Source organism: Phlebotomus papatasi, chromosome 1 (genome assembly GCF_024763615.1).
Source record: "Phlebotomus papatasi isolate M1 chromosome 1, Ppap_2.1, whole genome shotgun sequence".
In the NCBI taxonomy this organism is placed as follows: Eukaryota; Metazoa; Arthropoda; class Insecta; order Diptera; family Psychodidae; genus Phlebotomus; species Phlebotomus papatasi.
Window position 1 is genome coordinate 31,293,927 of NC_077222.1, and position 21,127 is coordinate 31,315,053.

Here is a 21,127-nt window from a genome sequence, read left to right on the forward strand (position 1 = left end):
ATTTTATAGAAATTCATCATTAAAACATTCAAATATTGACCACCGATCGAGTCGAGGAACCGGTAGACTCGAGGGCACTTTACCTTACATTCAGCATTTCTTTTTCCTCATGTTCACCTTATTATTATTATTATTAAATGATTTTTCTTCACTTTCATTTGATAAAATCAAATTATAGGTCTATTACAGATAGTAAATAAAGCAAATTTGACAACTGAGAATGTATGAAGTGAAGATAGCGTCGCCTATTGAACAGCAATAGCGACAGGTGGTTAATCAATTTTAGAATATTACCACTTTCCGCCATGGCTCATTTTTATATAAAAATAATATAAAATGAAATATTAACTAAACTAAATACAAATTTTATGTATTCGCCGAATGTAATTAAATGTTCAATAGGCAAATTATTTATTCAAAAATTAAATTTTCTTCGATAAAAGTTTCATTACACTTACTATATTTGGTAAGAAATATTGGATTCGATGCACATGCTTAAAATATTCCTCTAAAAAATGCCCAAAACATTTAAATTCAAAACAAAAAATTAGTGTTTTTCGACTTTATACGTAGCAGCAATAAAAATACAAGTAACTTTACGGCTCACTTGTTTCATAAATCGTGAAAAATAGCGATTTCAATATACGTGGCGAGAAGTGGTGATTCCAACCTACCATTGACTTCTCAGGGATCACTTTTCTCAAAATATCTTCATATTTCAGACGATTTCTGAGAAATGATGTCACCTGTTTGTTCATCTGTCTGTCTGTCTGTCCGACCGTTACCACATCTAGAGGCCAAACGGTAAGAGATAGCGACTTGGGACTTTCATGTGTTCCCTCGTAAATCGACCTTGAGATCATCAATATACCATTCAATTTTCCCCCCACACTCTACCCCGCCCTCTAAAACCATGTTTTTTTTATTGCTCAAAAGCGCGTCGTGCAATTTTTTTCATTTTTGAATGTTTTTGAGATTATCATTCTTCATAACAGGTTTTCAAGGTCAAAGATTAAAAAGGCTCTAGAGAGCGTATTTATCAACCGAATGAAGTCAAATTTGGGTTCGTTGGAAAGGTCTTGGAATGTATGAAAAGACTAAACCAATTCCAATCGGTTATGAACTGATAATACACATATTCATAATCGATAAGTAACCTTTATCAAAAAAAAAAACAATTGTTTTACTCCTAAGTTATTTTGGGCGATCTTTTGAATGATTCAATCTGTTCAAGAAATTCGTTGTTAACCGGTAAATGGTGCATTATGTGAAAGCATTTCTGAGGTAAGGCGTCTAAGTCATGAATTCGAGCTTTCCTCAAAGCTGGGACGCTTTGCCACCCCTTTTCTCTACACATTTCACTTCATACGACTTTGTTCTAATTCGGTAAAATATTTCTGATCAATATTACTACAAGGTAATAAAACCAAATTATTTTGGAATTTAAAAAAAGTTATTAAACGATAAAAAAACACGTAAATACAATTTTAAACATTTTTATATATCTTTCTTACGCTTCCTGTAAGTTAATCGCGAAGTTTATCAATAATTTCAAATCGATATCAAGAAATTTCACTAAACAAAAATTTTATAAGCAAATAAAAATTATCGCAGACACATATTCACAACGAAATTACAATAGCTTAAAAAAAATTATGTTTGAATCAATTGAGAATCAATTAGTGAGTTTTACATTTTCTTTCTAGGATGTAGCGCCCTCTAGCAGCTGTATTGCAGTATTTGAAATTTTACTCGCCACATTTACAGGCCGTAAATGATTCGGTATAAATTATTTTACATAACTTTAGTAGCACTGAATTTTAATTAATAAGGAAGCTCAGTAAAAAAAAAATAATTCCCAAAAGATCTTTTGAACTGAATTCTTCAGAAATTCAAGTTATAAATTTCACTTTCACAAGTGCAGTCAAAACACAATAATAAAGTCAAAATATTTGCAAAAGAAAAAAAGCCGCTTACCTGGTGCAAATTTCATTCCCATCCACACTGAGAATGGCATACATCCATGATGAATGACATGAAGTGTTGAGACATGTTCCATTTTTCTCCTCAAGATGAAAAAGAGTGTATCGAAGAATTCTGTAAATTTCGCTATGTAGTACCACCAACAAGTGTTTGCCATCTAGAAAAGGACCAATAGCAAAGTTTACGATAAAGTTCAAGTTATTTGTCTATAAAATTGTATTTGAACATACTATTTTATAGACAAATTATTGACAGTGTAAATTTCTGCATAAATTTATGACTGCACTGAGAAAAATTTGTTATTTTATTAGAAATCATAGTTTTTCTATTTTATCGATTTTATCTGAACCTAATTTTACCTGTAAATAAGAAAAAACTACCAAATCGTACTAGAGATATTAGATTTTTTTAATCAAACAGTAAAATAGTCGCTCGAGATAAAAGAAAATCCTAAAAAAAAGTATGGTAAAATTTACCATATTTATATTAAATTCTACTATAAATATAGTACATTGTCGTTTCAATATACAGTAGACTCTCGCTCAATCGGCTCTTTTTCAATCGGGCACAAAACTCTGTTGGCGATTTTCACGCTTGATTTTGAAGCAAATTTGTTCAAATTCGTTCTAGTTCCTCTTGTTTTATCGTGATTCTTTATATTTAAGCGCTTTTTGTGGAATTTACAATAATTTTGATACCCAAATCTCTTCGATAATTTAGATGACATTTTGCCCCATATGCCCGATTGAGAGAGCGTCTACTGTAAGTAAGATAATTGTATACCAGATTGAGTTTATTAAACAGATATTAAATTCTACTATCCAAATAGCGAAATTGATCAAGGCTATGATGAATTGTAAAATATGAATAAGAAAACGTTGGCTCAGTTTCGCTCATGGGCGAATCTTTAATATCTTAATAGTAAAATTGTCGCACAATTATAAAATAATTTAGTAAAAATGACTAAGATGATACTAAATTGATGAAAAAATTCTAAAATCGGAATATAAGAACTGTCGCCCAGTTGTTAGTTGCTAGTTGTTAGTTAGTCAAAAAAAATCCGTGCTGTTTATTGGACTAATACAGTATCTGATGCAGCAGCAAATCGGTACTTTAAACGATTCTGTTCTGTGAAAATTGACGACAAAGATGAAGAACGCACTAGTACTCCAATTGTCGAAAATGACAATAAAATCGTGGAATTAGTTAAGTTGGACCAGCACACGAGCATTTATTTCATTGTCCAAGAACTGAAGATTAGACAAAAGGGAAATTCTGTGATTTTTGTGGCATTGTCAGACTTGTATTGGACACCTGGCAATGTCAATAGAGCTTTTTATTTTATCACATGAGGTCGAAAATGCAATTAATTGCTTTTTTTTTAATAAAATCCCTTTACTTGATGATATTTATTTGGAATTATAGTGCGTTTAAGATAATTTGTTTACTAAAATTAATTTTCATTTGAATTGACAGAAATCCCAAATATCTGACTTCTGATAATGCCACGTGAGTTAAAATGGTAGTGTCTGTGTCACGATTACAAAATCACATTTTCGAAAAAGCTTTTATTTATATTCAAACGCAATGGCTCCGTTCAGTAATAACCTTTCGAAGAGACAAAGCCACTCCAAAGCCAAGCCAAACCTATTCAAAAATCTACCAGAAGCCTAAAGTGCAAGTTTATATACCCGCCGCTTTAGCGCTGATTGTTCTGCCATTTCGAATTTCGATATTCTTGACACTTCCAATCATCAACAATGTCAACAACAGTGTGCGAACGTTTGCTGCAAAAAGTTAATTTTGGTGTAGTTTTGTGGAATTTCAGGATGGCAGAACGTTTGAATTGTAATTTTATTAAGATAAATGTCCTTTTCATGAACTGGTTCACTTTTGTGTAACTCGTCGGTTGAAACTTTCGAACTTCCAATGGGTTTTTAGGTAAGTTCCTTCAAACTTATCTTCGAATTGGTAAAGGAAAAACCTCAACCGGAGAGAGCTCTCAAATTGGGAAGGTTATTACTGAACGAGAGGAATATATCACAGAATTGTCAGAGTCTTATAGAATTCCTCTACAAGGTGCAGTTTGGACCTATTTGCATAAGGCTGGTCTCACGAAGAAGCTAGCTGTATGGGTGCCATACGAATTGTCGAAAGGGAACCTTTTGGAGGAAATTTATGTCTGCGATTCTTTGCTGAAATGCAACACAATTGACTAATTTTTGAAACGGATTTTGGTTGGCGATGAAAAATAGGTCACATACGAGAACAAAAAAAGTGACGTCAAACGATCGTCAGTCCCGGATTAACAGCCAAAAAGGTTTTGCTATGTATTTGGTGAGTATTTGGTCAATTTGGGCTTCGATTGCCAACAAATGATCAGGGTATTGTGTTTCATCAAGATAACGCCAGGTCGCACACATCTTTAACGACACTCCAGTCCAGAAGCTCCGAGAATTTAGAAGGAAGTGTTGTATCGCACACGCCGTATAGTTGAGGTTCGGCACCAAACGTTTACTATCTTTTCAAGCATATGCAAAATTTTCTTGATGGAACAAAACTGTCCTCAAGAAAGGCTTGTAAAAATGAGTTGTTCAAGTGTTTTACCAAGTAGGGACGCGGGGTTTTTCAATCGTGGAATTATAAAATTGCCTTCAAAATAGACAAAAGTTAACAAAAACACGGTACATATTTGATCTAAATCGGATAATCCTAACTATGTAAATTTCATCCCTAAAATAAAGCTTCAAAATACTTTTTACTTGACCTTAAGATTTTTATAACCAAATATAGTAAAATTATCACTCATTTATGGATTCTAAAATATAAAACCGTATTAGTAAACTCAATAATTTCAAAATTTGTTATCTAAATATCTATTTTGATATAATATTAACAACTATAAATATAGTAGAATTTACTATAAAATATGGCAATTTTCACTATCTAATTTTTCTCAGTGCAAAAAGCACTTTATCAAATATCTATGTGGAATTTTTATGTTACTAAATTGATTTGTGTTGAATATATTTTTATATGAACCATAATCAATAATATTTAACCAAAAAACTATAAGAATTTAATTTTGTCGTAAATAACTCTTTTGTTACATTTAATATAACATGGAAAAATGGCAGTGATTTTTTATGGATTTATGGGGCATTTTAGAATACATTGGCAATGAAATCATACAAGTTCGAGAGAAATTGAAGTCATTAAACTCTGTTCTCAGAAATGCAGTGCAATACATCAGGAATTTAACAAATGTTTCTGGGAGAAATAACAAAACAAATGTCAAAAGGGACACTTAAACTGGGTGAATTTGCAAAAACATGGAAATGTTGGAATGCAATTGCCTTGTTCTGAATCTCAATCCCAGACATTGCATTGTGTCAAAATGGGGCTTCAAAAGAATAAATTACACACTTTTTCATGTCACTTACCCTCATTGCCATTGGGCTTCGGGAATAGTCCACTGGTTGGCACTTTAAACTATAATGACCCCACCATCCACTTTGCAAATACTGCAAATGAAAGAAATAATAAAAAAGAGAAATAAATAAAACGAAAATTGCAGATGAAATAAATTTAAAAAAATAACTTGATTAGATTATCTCTATCCTTCATGCAAATGTTTCTAGGTTAATTGCAATTAAATAGTAACAGGTATATAATTGTAGCTTAAATAGGAAGTCATCTGCGCATATTGACTTATTGGATATTCTTGTTTGATAATGCAAAAAACTACTTGTTTTTATTTATTTTTTTCCTCTCTCTATACTCTTATTTCCTCACACATGTAATAAGATATTTTAATTTATTGACAAATGAACAAAGTGAGGTAAATTCACAAGAAATAAGACTATTCACAAGTAGCAAATAAGTAAGTTAATGAATGATTTATAGTTTTTTTTTTGTGTGTAAAGACTCACCTCATAGAAGATCCAAGCACTAAATATTGTCTGAATAAAATTGTACACAACTAGAATATTTCTAAGATTCATTGGTTTACGATTGGCCATAATTCGTGGTCCCAGCACTTTACTGAAATATGCATAAAATAAGCATATCGCCATGGTAGGTAATGGGGATGACATTAGTGGCCAGTCTTGCACTCTTGGATCTAAAAACAAAAAACAGCATTATAATTTATTTTCACAAGTTCTCCTATAAACGATAGATAAATAACGACAATAATTATTGCTCTAAATCTCTTGAATCTTTCGATAATTATAAGTTCCCCTACTTCTTCTACGCAATTTTTTGCATGCTTTTTTGCCACTTTAATATTCCGGTTAAAGCCATACAAAATACAATGATCCAGATGTCTAAACTAGATATTTTATTAAATTAAATTAAGTTATGATCTTTCTAGCTTATTAAATGAGAATGATCAGGAATTAGGTTAAAAACGGGAAATTGTACAAAAACTTTGTAGAGAAAGATGGTTCACTTAACTTTCGAGAATATAAAATTATGTATAGTAAATAAATTATATGGAATAAATAAATGAATTGTCAAATAACCAAGGAAATTCAGCTGAACTTATATAAAGTTTATAAAACTTTGAAAAATGAGTTATAAACAAAAAAAAATTTCTCTACTATAAATTTCACAGTAAGCCAAGACACATGCCATAAACTCTGATCATTTAAGCCATAGTAGATTACATAGTTTATCCTTTAATTTTTAACGAATATTATTTTTGAAATTAATAAACGAAAAAAAAAATATTTAGCAAGATATTGCAAACTGAAAGGTATCATACTCTTTATTCGTAACTATATATGGTCTGTGTCTCGACTAATCATTTTTGTAGTATTTACAAAACAGTAAATCCGATACGACGCTTAGTACTGAATTGAATTGGATTTTTCCACTTGCCCCAAAAAATTTTCGGAACACGCAAAAACGAATTCGGTGTAACATTTGACGTTCAATGTAACCTCATTTTATGATTTGTCGTGGCAAAAAGCAACAAAAACAAATTATTTTTGTGGATTTTTCTTTTTTCAAATTCATTAATAGAAATAAGAGCCGAAAAGGCTAAAAAGAAAAATAACGAGGATAAAGTTTAAACTCTTTAGATCTAAACTGTCTTTTTAAAAAATCCAAGAAAATGAGATTTATTTTTAAATTTTATATTTTATTCCATTAAAAGTAGAGGTATATATACATTTTAAGAATCTGTTCCAATTTTAATGTAATTGTTTCATCTTTAATTCAGAGTATATTATAAATATTAAACAGAGGATTAGAACAGAAAGAAAATACTATAAAGTAGATTTAGGTGACTTTTACTCAGTGGCCTATCGACATTTAATTTTTTCATACGTTTTTGCAATGAGGCTTTGAAGACTATTGGCAAGTATTTTCCTAAAGAGAATTGACTTATCAGTCTGATATATTTCGAAATTGTGCATTAAAAGCTATCTAAAAATATAAATTTCCGCCGAAATAATATAAGAACTACGAGCAAATTTGTTTAAGTCGCGGTGCAATATCTGTAAAATTTTTACATAGGGTAAGTGTGCCAAATTTCGACATAGTTGCATGCAAGCGTAAAAGTCTCAAGTTTGAAATGTAATATTTTAAATACAATTGATTTTTTTTATTTTTTCTTCTGAAAAAGTGTTGTTGGGAACCTTGTAAAGAGTTTACCGTCTTTATTTACTCTAAAATCATTCTTAATACATTTTAAAATGAATAAAAATATAGACATAGTTTTGGTGCCCTATTTCGGCCACCTTCATTCTCATAGTTCCTTGCCCTTCCGGAATTCTTCCAATATCTTTTTCACGTCATCTCGTTTGTCGAAGTTACATTTTTGGTTATTCTTTTGCATTGTATAATCTCTAGAGTACGTAAAATCTAAAAGTTCATGGAAATTCGAGGAACAAAAAAGGTGGCCGAAATTGCAAACTGGTCGGAATTTGGCACACTTACCCTAAGGAAAAGTGAGAAATAGCCTCGCTTTTTATTAAGCTTGATGGCCTCCTGCTTCTACTTTGAAAATGAAACAAAATATATGATAGACTATTAAGGTGATTAGAAAGAGTCTAATAGCATTTTTGGCTAAGATTTAACACTGAGTTATTAGAAATAAAACAAAAATTCTATTTAGAAGTTAGAATAATATTTCTATATTTTCTAATCCCACAAAAGTCATCCTGCTAAAAATATAAATTCAATCTTCACATTACTATATAAACCCATAAGATTAGATTCCGATTTTGGGACATTTCAATCACACTGTCATGACGGTGTGAATAGCCTCTATGACATGATTTATAAATGGCTGAATGGTTTACCTTTTTACTGACCAAATTAGACTAGGGGAAAGCGTGCTACCTTCGGACGACTCAATCTTCGGACAATTCAATTTTTTCTCTATGTTCCTAATGGATTTCACCCATAGCTCTTTTCTGAAATTTCGAGGCATTGGACTAGCTATTAAAGCATAATATTATAATGGGCCAAATTTATTTACAACACATTGAAGAAAAAATGATTTGTGGGAAGCATAAATTGCCCGAAGGTAGCGCGCTTTCCCCTACTGACCAATCTACTAATTTATTGACTAAATACTTTTTCCACTTATAAGTTGATAAACATAAAAAAGGGTGGCAAATCAATGCTGAATTCAATTAAATTTGAATTCAGCAATTTAAAATCTTAAAATTGCTCATTAATTTAAATTTTATTGCAGTTAAACAAATTAGCCTTTTAAACCAAATTGTTCTTATTTATTCACTCGTAATTAATTATTATTTGTGGCCAAAAAAATAAACTAAGTACAGTGATTAGTGATAAACTTGTACGCGAGTAAAGCTTCAGTATCAGTAGTAATTTGCTGAGTTTCTCTAAAGCAATTCGAAGGAAATTGTTGTGTCAAGAAATCGCAGTTGGGATGACTTCATACAGATTTTCAACAAGACTGTATGAGAGTCTCTTCATGAGCCCCCAGGCCTACAACCCTTTCTTCTGGCTTTGGGAATTCTTTTGCGTAACAGATAAGTGACTTAAAAGACATTTTAAGTATACTATCACACATTTTCCGGAGTCCTTCACAATCAAAAATCTCGCGGCACTATTTAAAATTGAGCAAATTTCTTGCAAAATGTGTCCTAGCTGTGAGAATTTTCAAGGAAATTCTAGAAATCTGAATGCTCAATTGGCTCAATTGAATTTAAAATTAAATTGTGAAAATTCTAGTGTGATAGCACCATTAGATGATTTACAAGAGGCTTTTTGATCACATAAAAACAATAAAAAAAATGTATTGCATTAATTTGTAGTGAAGACGAGTTTTTGATCAAAAATCTCGCGGCACTATTTAAAATTGAGCAAATTTCTTGCAAAATGTGTCCTGGCTGTGAGAATTTTCAAGTAAATTCTAGAAATCTTTTAATGCTCAATTGGCTCAATTGAATTCAAAATTAAATTGTGAAAATCCTAGTGTGATAGTACCCTTAGACTTTTGACCTTAAAAAACAGTTTATTAGGAATGATTCACCGAAAACATAAATTCAAATATGACGACGCGTTTTTGAACAATCCATAAAACGTGGAAGGTGGAAATTTTTGGTGGTGAAAAAATCAAGGGATTTATATAGGGTAAGTGTGCCAAATTTCGGCTTAGTTGCATGCAAGCGTCAAAGTCTCAAGTTTGAAATGTAATATTTTAAATACAAATTGATTTTTTTATTCTTTATTCTGAAAGAGTGTTGCTTGGAACCTTGTAAAGAGTTTACCGTCTTTATTTACTCAAAAATCATTCTTAATAGATTTTAAAATGAATAAAAATATAGACATAGCTTTGGTGCCCTATTTCGGCCACCTTCGTTCTCATAGTGCCTTGCCCTTCAGGAATTCTTCCAATGTCTTTTTCATGTCATCTCGTTTGTCGAAGGTACATTTTTTGTTATTCTTTTGCATTGTATAATCTCTAGAGTACATAGAATCTAAAAGTTCATGGAAATTCTAGGAACAAAAAAGGTGGCCGAAATTGCAAGCTGGCCGGAATTTGGCACACTTAACCTAACTGCTCTTTTTGTGCAGTTTAAGAAATAAAATAGAGAAAATATAGAGTTTTTTTTTAGTCTTTTTAACCCGTATAAGCCCTCAAGAAAAGCATCGTTGTCACAAATACGAGCTCTTTACTTTTAATTTTTAATTTAAAAAAGGATTTCATTGAAATCCTATTTTTTTAATATTGGTCAAAAACTAGTTTTCGTTTCGCAATCGGGTCATTACCGTTCCATAACAGATTGAAATCGGTTTGCACCTTTTTAGGATTGAAAAAAAAAACAAAGTTGCCTCACTTTATTGAGAAATACTTTTTATAGAGAATTATATACTTTATTAGGAATGATTCAAAGATATTTTCATCTAACGAGAAATGTCTGTTAATGAAGCAACAATTCACGAACCTTATTTTTGAAAACAATGTGAAGTTTTTCGAAGAACGTAAGTCGGTATCTCTAATCGTTTGTCCTGTGGCTCTAGTATCGTCTGGATAGATGCATTAACGGGCCAAATAGACTAGGGAAATTTTGTTCATCGCATTATTTACAAAACTGTTGGAAAAGTGAGTTCCCACGATATTTATCCGACTTTTAATATTAATTATATTAATTATATTAAATTTGTTGCAACTCCAAGACCGGGCCATTCTTTGATAAAGTGGGGGATATTTTTGTGCTAGAATTTTCCACATTTTTCCACTAAGACACTATGCCAAATGGCTCGATGTATTTGATTTAGCCTTGAGCGGGAAAATGCCTCTTATTAATTGCACTGATTGATATAAAACTCCGCTTAATAATAATGAGAATTGATGCATTAAAAAAAAAGACACCGTGAACACTATAAAACATTGGTTAGCAATTGCCATAAACAACAAACCACTACTGGAGATTTATAAAAATGAATTGCTATTCCCCCTATCTTTCTATATAGTAATATACAGTCAATTAACTTACCACTTTTGTTATCCATGAGATCCCTATACCAGTCATACATGTCTGTGATGAGGTAAACCATTGTTGCTAGAATCCCAAACGGGGTATCTTCTCCGGTCCAAAGAAAAACTGCAGTTGAGGTCGGCTAATTATCTAGAAAATAACCACAAAAAAAGAGAAAAAAAGAACGTAAGATTTTTTTGGATAAAAAGTGCAAACACATAAAAAATCACACATAATCAAAAGACTCTGTCAATTTTTTATGTTTAATGTGATTTCTTTATCGATAGCGCTCTCCTTATTCAACAAAACGATGAATCTTCTCTTTCAACAATAAAAAATTTCCGCTTTTTAACTATATGAGCGAAATTTTCGCAAAGAAATGCGTTTATTCAGTGTCAGCGTCACAATTAGAATGATCACTTTCACACATTCCCAACTTACTGAATCGGAAAGATTGAAATTTTTCTCTTATATTTTCCTCGCGACTGAAAGTTGATAAGTGTATAAGTGAAATTGGTTGGGGAAGCTTGCACATTCTGCTATATATAATAATCACAACACCAGTTCCAATTTATTTTCCATCAAATACCACTGAAGAAGTTTTATATTAAGGAAGAAGTGTCAAAGTTGCTTGAAAAGTTGCATCTCTCTACATTACATCGAGATTATTCGATTTAATTACATGTAATTTATATAGACAAGAAAAATTAAATAGATTTTTATCTTCGTTAAATTTAAGCGTTTTATTTGATATTTCATTATTTTTGAACTTTTAGAGAAAGAAAAGCAAAGCAGACAACTAGCCTTCCTGAAGATTTTAGTAGTGAAAAAATCAATAAAATGAGTTAAGGCAGTAAAATCGATAAAAGGCAGCAAAGTCTACAAAAGATTACGCAGAACGTTTCAAATCAAGTCATGAAAATTAGTTCTGAATTATTTAGTTAAATAAAGTTCTTAATCGTTTCAACTAATGCATAAAGCATCATGTACGAGTTCAAATATTTTGCAAAATTTTCACAAATACATGATTGCTCTTAAAGATAATTTATAATCTTAAAATTTATCCAAATGAATTTTGAATAATAAATTAATTTCTTCCTAATTTATCGGTCTATTAGCTTTTAGAACTAATTAAAAATGAAAAAAATAGTAAGGAAACATTCCACAAATATTTCTGATCACTTGACCTTGAGAATCGTTTTAAAAGGCAGATTCAAGGTCAATGCTTAGGTCAATCAATGAGAATTGGATTGGATCAATTACAATAATGCTTAATAGGAACGATTCCAGTGGATTAAAGCCTGGGGTGGAATGATAACTTTTCGACACTATCAAATCGACAGTATCGATAAATCTAATATCTGTTAGATTACGTGAATGTCGACTTTTTACGGATTGTTGGGTCATTCATTGGGACATTTTTAACAGAATAATACTGTTGATAAATATCTATATTAGTTACAGGAAGTGTAGCTATTGTTTTAATATTTCAGAATCGACAGTCGATAGTATTGATAATAAGTCATTATATCACCCCTGATTCAATTCTACAACAAATGAAACATGAAAGAGCGGCGAAAGAAGATTTCGGCTTAGTTTTCAGGATCTCAAAAGAATTTCGTCAATTCACCACATTGAAAAAATAAAACAATCACCCCTGAATAGTATAGTGATAGTATAGTATAGTTTGGATAAACCAAACCCAAAAATTCTAGGAAAAAGACCTAACTCTTATGTTCTGGATATACCTACGACTTGAGGCAACAGTCGACTTAACGTTATTATAATCAAAATAATGTTTTAGACAACAGTAGACTCTCTCTCAAACGGGCATTTGGGGCGAAATGTCATCCGGTTTATCGATAGATTTGGGCGTCAAAGCCTTTGTAAATTCCACAAAAAGCGCTCAATTATAAAGAATCACGATAAAATAGGAAGAACTACAGCGAATTTGAGCAAATTAGCTTCATAATTAAATGTGAAAATTGTCAACAAAATTTTTCGCCCGATTGAAAAAGAGCCGATTGAGCGAGAGTCTATTGCACATTCTTTTCAGTTTCCTACTGAGCCATCTCTCGGCTTAAGACGTAAAGCGGTCTTCAGATTAGAGTTCTAGCCCAGTTCCCAAAGGTCAAGATTTTCTAAACCCTGACTTTTAAGCATATATTGAGTCAATTGCTATTAATATACAAAACTAAGTTAAAAAAAATCTCTATTGTTCATTGAAAAATTAGTGTTCAAACCACATGGTTAAGCCTTAGGTCTCAATCCTGTATGAGTCTGTCTAGGGCCTCATCTAAAGTCATTTTCAAGAAGTTAAAGCATATCTTTTCGCAAAGCTATTTGGAAATGTTCAAAAAGATATTTATGAATTACTTTTTCATCTGCCGTATTTGCCTAATTTCTCTTCCAGAAAAAATTTACTTTCTTCTTAAGTAAGGAAGTAATAGCAAGATTAGAAAAATATTTATTAGAAATTTAAAAAATAACCATACACATTTTGACCATCTTCATTTGCCATCTCAATATAACATTTTTTAGGTTGTAGGTTTAAAGTTTCTACATCCAATGATGTACTACTGTAAGTAGGCTTACAATAGTCTTGTTGCGAGCTGACAAAATGCATTTTTTTTAAATCAGATGTTTAACAACAAATACCTAACTTGTTTAAATACAAATGACGCAAAACTTTAAGAGATTTTTTTACGTTGAACGTTAAAATAATAAAAAAATTTAATGCTCCTAAAATTTACTACATTTATTTGTTGTTCAGAATCTATTTAAATGTATAAACTGTATAAATTGTATTTTGTCCAAAATTGTATTGTCCAAAATTTTATAACGACAACATTTTTACTGGAGGACAATTCTAGTTTTTTGAGAAGCGTTTTCTCAAAAAGAACATTCAAAATAACTTTATTTTTTAACCCTTTAAGGACGATTGGAACACCGGTGTCCCATAAAGAAAATAATTTTTCCTGACTACCTGAAGTTATTTTTTTCTTATATTTGTACGTAATTGTGAAGTAGAAGGTTGAAGGAATCTAGAATATTTTTTGCAAGTCTCTAGCTATTTGCTATGTAGTAAATATTTAAACTCAAATTCATAATTGATTTTATATATTTTTTATACTTCCAATATTTTTTAAGCAAAACCCTTTTGGCAATAAAAACTACAATACTCATACGTAATATTTTTTATTAAATTTTTGTGATATTTTTGTCTCTATCGTTTATAGAAGCACAAAATACACCAAATCAGACTTTTAGACCAGGGGCCCATCAAGCCTAATAAAAAGTGAAGATATTTTTCACTTTTCCTTGTAAAAATTTTTCAGATATTGCACCGCGACTTAAATAAATTTCTTCATAGTTCTTGTATTATTTCGGCGAGCATTATGAAATATGTATTTTTAGATAACTTTTAATGCATGATTTCGAAATATATTAAACAAATAAGTCAATTCTCTTTAGGAAAAATCTTGCCAATAGTCTTCAGTGCCTCTATGCAAAAACGTATGTAAAAATGAAATGTCGAGAGGCCCCTAGTTAGACTTTCCAAGGTTAAATGTAAAACTTATCATTGATTATGTTTCTTAGTTTAATTTTTATTGTTGATTTTCAGTAGATAAAAAAAGTCTAGTCGTTAAAGGGTTAAATAAACATTTTAAAGGTCACAAGTTTTATTGTGGTTTATTGAGAAAGAACTTTTAGTGTATTTAAGACTCGAAAAACATCAAATCTGTCTAATTAATTTTGTGTCTAAAATAAAAAAAGTCGGGTTTTTAGTTATTGACTTGTCACATATTGTCCCAGAGTTGTCTCAAAAATTTTCCAAGAGACAGAATTTTTCATGGAAAAAACTAAGTGACTTTATAAAATGTATCCGTTTTTATTTATCTTAGGCTTCTACTTTCTTGATTGTGTATAATTTGGGAGATATTTAAAAAAAAAGCACACGTAATGTAGATAAATCTATAAACTCTCTAGACTTGAATAAAAATTTATATAACGCGATTCAGTCAATATTATTCCGCAGTTAGGAAAAGTTTCAAATAAACTATTAACAATTTATTGTCACTTGTTTATTTGCTTTTTTGGCCTTTTTTCTTTCCCTTTCTTTGTAAGAATCTACCAAGGTTTATAAATTTTCATTTCCTTAAGTTTTTGTAGATTGATTAATAGTCCAGTTAATTAGTCTAGATAATAATAATAATAGTGGCAAAACCAACCAAAATATTCAGGATATCTACTATTATTTTTTGTCTTATACAGGGATGGAGTTGTCAGTCTCATTCCCGTGGAATCAAGTGCAGTGAAACTCACTGGATGCAATTCGAACACCTTTAACACCAGAAAAATTCCTGGTGATCTAAAGGGGATTCGAACCCGGGACAATTGCATCATAGAGCGAGTGCTCTATCACTTGACCTATTGAGTGCCCTTACAATGAATATTGAGGAAACCATAATTTTATCGAAGTAAACATCTCCCTTCCTATTATTTAAAATATTTATAAGCCTGATACTAACATTTTTTGTGAATTATACGTAATGAAAAATTTCATTCGCTGACTAATTTTGCCCCAGTCTCCCCTACTTAGAAACCAAGCCCTCTGTGGTGTTAACTCATCATAGTTCCGAAGTTCAGGGTAAAAAGGGTTGAAATAGTCTTCAATTACAACTAAAATAATTAGAACTAGGTGTTTAGAAGTGCAGTCGATAAACTAATCTAATTCATTCACAAAAAAACTAATTTGTTTATATACAAGAAAATACTTTAAATAAAAGTCATGTAATTTAATATCACAACATGAAACTGAATCCCAACAGTAGTACGGCGACATAATATAGATTTCGATATATTATAACATATGATATGAGAGAATTTCCGGGAAATCAACAAGTAAACACTGAATGTTCCTCATCTCATTCACACACCGACATCCATTTATATAAAATACTCTATTAAATGCACTTAATGCAACTTTCAGCAACCACATATCACACATCAAACCAGTGATATTGTAAGTCCAGTTTAAGAGCAAAAAAAATCATTTAATCAATGACTTCTCGTGGTTTACTAATTGCAATTTCTCACACTCCATATTGAAAAAAAACTCAAGATACGCCATTTACATATATAGTCATTTAACCAATTTCACTTTTATGAATAATTTTTCCATGTCTTTTATACGCATCTCGTGCGTTTCTCAACTCTTCATCTCTTTGGTGATCTCCGCACTCATTTTCACTCAGCGAGAGCAAGATAGAAAATGTCTCCAAAGACGATCGGCAGTTAACATTTTGACTTTGTTTCTATTGCTTCATATTTTTTTGGTCAACACCAAAGATATTTTTAAAACAATTTAGCTAGGAATACTGCCTTAAAGTTATTTGTCTTAAACTGGGTAAAATAGATAAAACACAGTTGGGAAAAATTAAAAAAAAAAAAAGAATCTTCATTAAAATGACTGGGGATCCCAGTGGCGTAATAGGTAAGACCGCACTGGGTCTTGGGTAGTGAGATCTTTGGCTCGACTCTCACAGTTGTGAGTTCGAGTCCAGCCAGGTGCAAACAACCGAATGTCAGAAAAAGACATTTCCATTGTGAGCACGGAAGAAGCATTCATCACGGGGAAAGTGTTCCTAGGCGATCTACGATCAGCAGATTCTTCCAATACGAGAGCATTGTAATGATTACATTGTAATGCAAAATATTAGTGTCTTGACACGATTAAAAATAATTAAAATTACTGATTAAAAAATAGAAGCAAAAAAAAAATAATTTAGATATCAAGTTAATGGGTATTGAGGGTGAATTGAAACGTTTGCTGCATCATATCTTCTAACTTGCGACTTAGATAGTAACCAGACTCTTGATTTATCAATGACCCAACATTCTAACTTCCATTAGGACTGTTTCGATTAAGGAATTTATCAAGACCACTCAAGACTAGGTTTTGTAAAACAGAAGTAAATCCAATTAGATAAGAAGATTCGAGTTAAAGATCGTTAATTCAGTTACTTCTATATCAGCATTCGTATACTCAAAGCTCTTAGGGTTCCTCATGTCGACTATATTGTATACCCATTAGGGCGTTTCAACTAGGAAAAAAATTTTTGGCACTATTCTCACGGTGCTGTATTTGATGAGACAAGAAAGTTTTTCTTCTACGACCATATGATCAGACGTCGTTTAGAGGTGGCTGAACGACCCTCTCTGTAGTGTAAAATCCGGTAAAATCATAAATTTGTTCTACAGAGAGGGTCGTTCAGCCACCTCTAAACAGCGTCTGATCATATGGTCGTAGAAGAAAAACTTTCTTGTCTCATCAAATACAGCACCGTGAGAATAGTGCCAAAAAAAATTTTTCCTAGTTGAAACGCCCTAATACCCATCTTACCCATGCTTCCCATGGTTAGAATCAACATCTATTAGAATGAAAGCCATAATTTCACTGATCAACTAGAATAACCCATAGTGGCCGATTTGTGGAACGTCTGACTAAAAGGTACTTTATCTTACATAAAATGTATGACCTATTCGACAATTGCGAACCTATGACGATGGAATCCAATGGAATCCCTTAATTTTCCATCCTTTATTCCCATTTCAACCCTGAATCTTTACTTGTTGGCCGATTATAAAGTTTGCTGATGCTTTGTATCATAGTTAAAAGTAGGGTAATCACTTTAAGAACTCGTGTTATGACCTATTGACACTTTTTTTGTACTATTTGGGATATGAAATTTCAATATTTTTCCTAATTAGAAAAGGTAGATTTGAAGAAAAAACGTCAGAGTACAAATATTCCTTCAACTATATACCAGTTCAGTAGAGTACCATCAGTACTCCTAGTTCTCTCTTGTGAACTCGCAACCTTCAGTCCCTTGTTCAGTCCTCTTAAAAACTATAATATTGTTAAAATGAGTCCCATCGGGGTTTACAAATTGGCCCACCAGGAAAATATTCAAAATGGGAGAAAAAGTCCAGTTTAAAAGGTGACCCAATTCAAAGGTACCCCACTTCGCCCTAGTTGGCTTTTTTTTAGATTTCAAGAAAGAGGTTAAAAGGAGTGTTATGACCGTTATGACAGATATGGACGCATTGCACAGAGGAAGGATTTTAAGGACGGAACCAAATGTTAACAATGGAGGATTGACAGATGTGTTTTATTAACCAGAGTAACCTAATCCCGCGACTCTGATAGGGCTAAGCGGTTGAAAATTAATGAAGGAACCAAATTAAATACAGCTGAGTTATTTAGGGCTTTTTAGTAATTTTTTGTTGTACTAAATTAGTAAAGCTACAGGGAAATGCTTTAAGGATTTGCACACATTCTGGATTCCAACCTTCATACTTTCCCATTTTCCTTTAATGACTCTGACTTGATTTTGTCAGGAAATCTGTGATTTAATACGGGCTATTGAAATATATTGCCATTAGGCCATATTAATTAAAATAATATGGGAAAAAATATAGTGTTCGATGAGTTCGATGGGTTCGAAGCTAGGGTGTGTGTGTTAATGATCTCCCAGAAATAAACACTCCTAAAATCCTACAGGGCAGGGGTTAAATAAGTGGAAAAAACTACTATGTAACCGATGCAATATTGTAAAATAATCAACAGAATAATAAAGTAATAAAGACTTCGAGTAATATTAAAATTGTAAAGTAATAGATAGTGGGTCAAAAGTCCAACATACAACATACACCACTTTTATTAAAACAGGTTCACTTTTTTTAGCACCAAACAGGTAGACTTTTCCCATAAAGAAAACCCAAGAAACAAAAACAACAATAAAGTTGTAATGAGACTGTTAAACCTCAATATTTATGATACTGTATGTACTTATCTCTATTCCATCATCAATTTTTTTTTATTTAATATATTTTACATCAAATGAAACACTTTCATGATTTTATTTTCTTCTCTCTCCTTCTCTCTTTCGCATTCAATTATTACACTTTAAAAGTCAATGAAATAGAAGAGAAAATATTGCAAAATTTTGCAATCTATTGGCAAGTGTTACTATTGCAATTTAAGGATATTTTTTTTTTAGATTACACAGAAATGTATGATTTTTCAGTTGTGAAAGTCAAGTAGGGGAAGGCTTTCAGACTTTGTAGACACTTTGGCTTCGAGCACTTTATTTTTTTTCCATATATTTTATTAACGAATTTGATCTAATTTTTTCAGGAATATTTGAATACGGGAAAAAATATAAAGTGTTCGAAGCCAGAGTATGAGCGAAGCCTAAAAGCCTTCCCCTACGAATATCCTTTTAAATCATCAGGTTACATATCCCAGCACAAAAGAACCCTTATAAATTGATCCTCAATATCGATAAATATTCAAATACTATTTTTCACCTTGATAAATGGATTCAAACACTTTTTTCGTCACCCTAATATCCTGTCTTCAATAAATAAATAAATTCTCCAAACTTGTTTACACGAGGCAAAAAGCACAAGAGAGAACTCACCCCTAGATTAAGGGTGTGCTAATTGAGGGATTGGCCTTTTCTAGCACAAAAAAAGCCAGGATTCTCACTTATGGGATAATATCACGGAGAATTATTGTCAATAAATGTGTTCTCCGGGAGAAGTTTATAACTTGTCCCACTGAAATTCCACCAACTAGTAATTCACACGGTGAGAAGAATCAATTTTTATAAGCGTTTTGGTGTAAGAGTTTTCTCGGAAGAACAAACAAGCGATATTACGTCAAAAAAATTATACTAACACTTCAATCATAATTTTAATGTAACTGTGCAATATTGTTGATTGCACCAAACGTAGAGAAAAACGCACACTATTCGCTTGGCTGATTAATCACAACTAAATATTTATTTATCGTGAAATTTTCTCTTGTACAGCATTACGTTTTTACTTAAAAGTTCTTTACTTCTTCATTTTTCTTTTCGTTCCTGGACAACACATCTCTTACATAAAAAATACATTTGCAATTTATACTGTGCAATTTTATTATTACTCTATCTAATTCATCATTGCAATTGCAACCAATTTTTCTCTTCTCTTCTCTCCTCTACCCCAAAAGGACAATTTATTAAAGTAATTTTTCATACTTCTCTTTCAACAATCTTGAAGAAAATCTCTTAGCAATTGAATCACATGACAAAGAAAATATACCTAATTATTCACCAATAAGACATTCATTAAAAGCAAAGAAGAAAAAAAAAACATTGCAATTTTGTGAAAATAATTGAGACTCATGTTTCATTACAACATAATATTTCAAAATCAATTTTTTCTTATCTAATAGGTATAGATTTTTTTTTTTAAATAATTTTTCTTTCTTTCTACAAAACGCTTTTACCTATAAATCACTCCAAATTGCAGCCAACCGCGTAAGTGCATATGAATTTTACTACAAATTAAGCATTTCACTTGTTTGTTGATGAAAAATGTTTGAGTGATAAAAGTAACGCACTAGAAAATTTTCAATTATTATGCAAATGTTTTGTGATTGAAAATCTATTTTCAGTTAGCATTTACTACCCTCAATTCTAATAACACAATTAAGATTACAATCAAGAAAATGTAGATTTATTTAAAATAATATCAAAAATAAGAAAATTGATATTTTGCTAATATATCGTTAAAAAATCTTAGTTTTTATAATTTTGATATTTACGTTAACAATTTTTCAAAATATATTTCTTTAGCCTGATAGAACAGATGAATCAAACCAATTCTGTAATTTTGTGTTCTATTCAGAAGAGGGATATGTAACCATGAGAATGTGGCTAAATTTTTGACTGCAAGTTCGAGAACTAAAAATTGAGAACAGTTAACAGCGCCACGTGCGAGAAAAGGACAGTGCCCTCTAGTAGAGATTTTTTTCTAACTTCATTGAATATCCAACAATTTATTTATTCTAATTTTGATGTGAATATAATTTTCTAACTAAAGAAAACACTCAGCTCTGTCTTATAAATGCCCCTTGAGTTGATTAATGTGAAGGAGGTACGCTCGGAAGACTTCAAATCATTATTATCTCTAATCGTCTGGCAGATTTTGGCCTGATGACCGCCAGATGAATCAGGCGGACAGACAAATAAACTGCATGACAGCATTTCACAAAAATCACCCGATTTCCCACTATTTTATGCAGAAATTTGTTAGATTTGGAAAACCATAATTTCACAATA

General features: G+C 31.4%; 1 protein-coding gene across 3 annotated transcripts in view; it reads right to left on the reverse strand.

The window, feature by feature from the left end:
• Positions 1-19,604, reverse strand: part of LOC129798824 (elongation of very long chain fatty acids protein 7) — a 47,387-nt gene extending 27,783 nt beyond the window's left edge. For 2 of the 3 annotated variants that reach the window (XR_008751464.1, XM_055842212.1), the window contains exons 1-5: positions 19,439-19,604; positions 10,968-11,099; positions 5,916-6,106; positions 5,427-5,507; positions 1,978-2,140 (exon numbers count right to left, since the gene is read on the reverse strand). Coding sequence is in view for 2 of the 3 variants with exons in the window: in XM_055842212.1 (XP_055698187.1) it covers positions 1,978-2,140; positions 5,427-5,507; positions 5,916-6,106; positions 10,968-11,028 (496 nt within the window). In the remaining variant the exon portion in view is untranslated. Of the gene's footprint in view, positions 1-1,977; positions 2,141-5,426; positions 5,508-5,915; positions 6,107-10,967; positions 11,100-19,325 lie in introns of all 3 variants that reach the window. The other variant, XM_055842213.1, reaches the window with a different exon arrangement.
• Between the last annotated feature and the right edge of the window lie 1,523 nt (positions 19,605-21,127).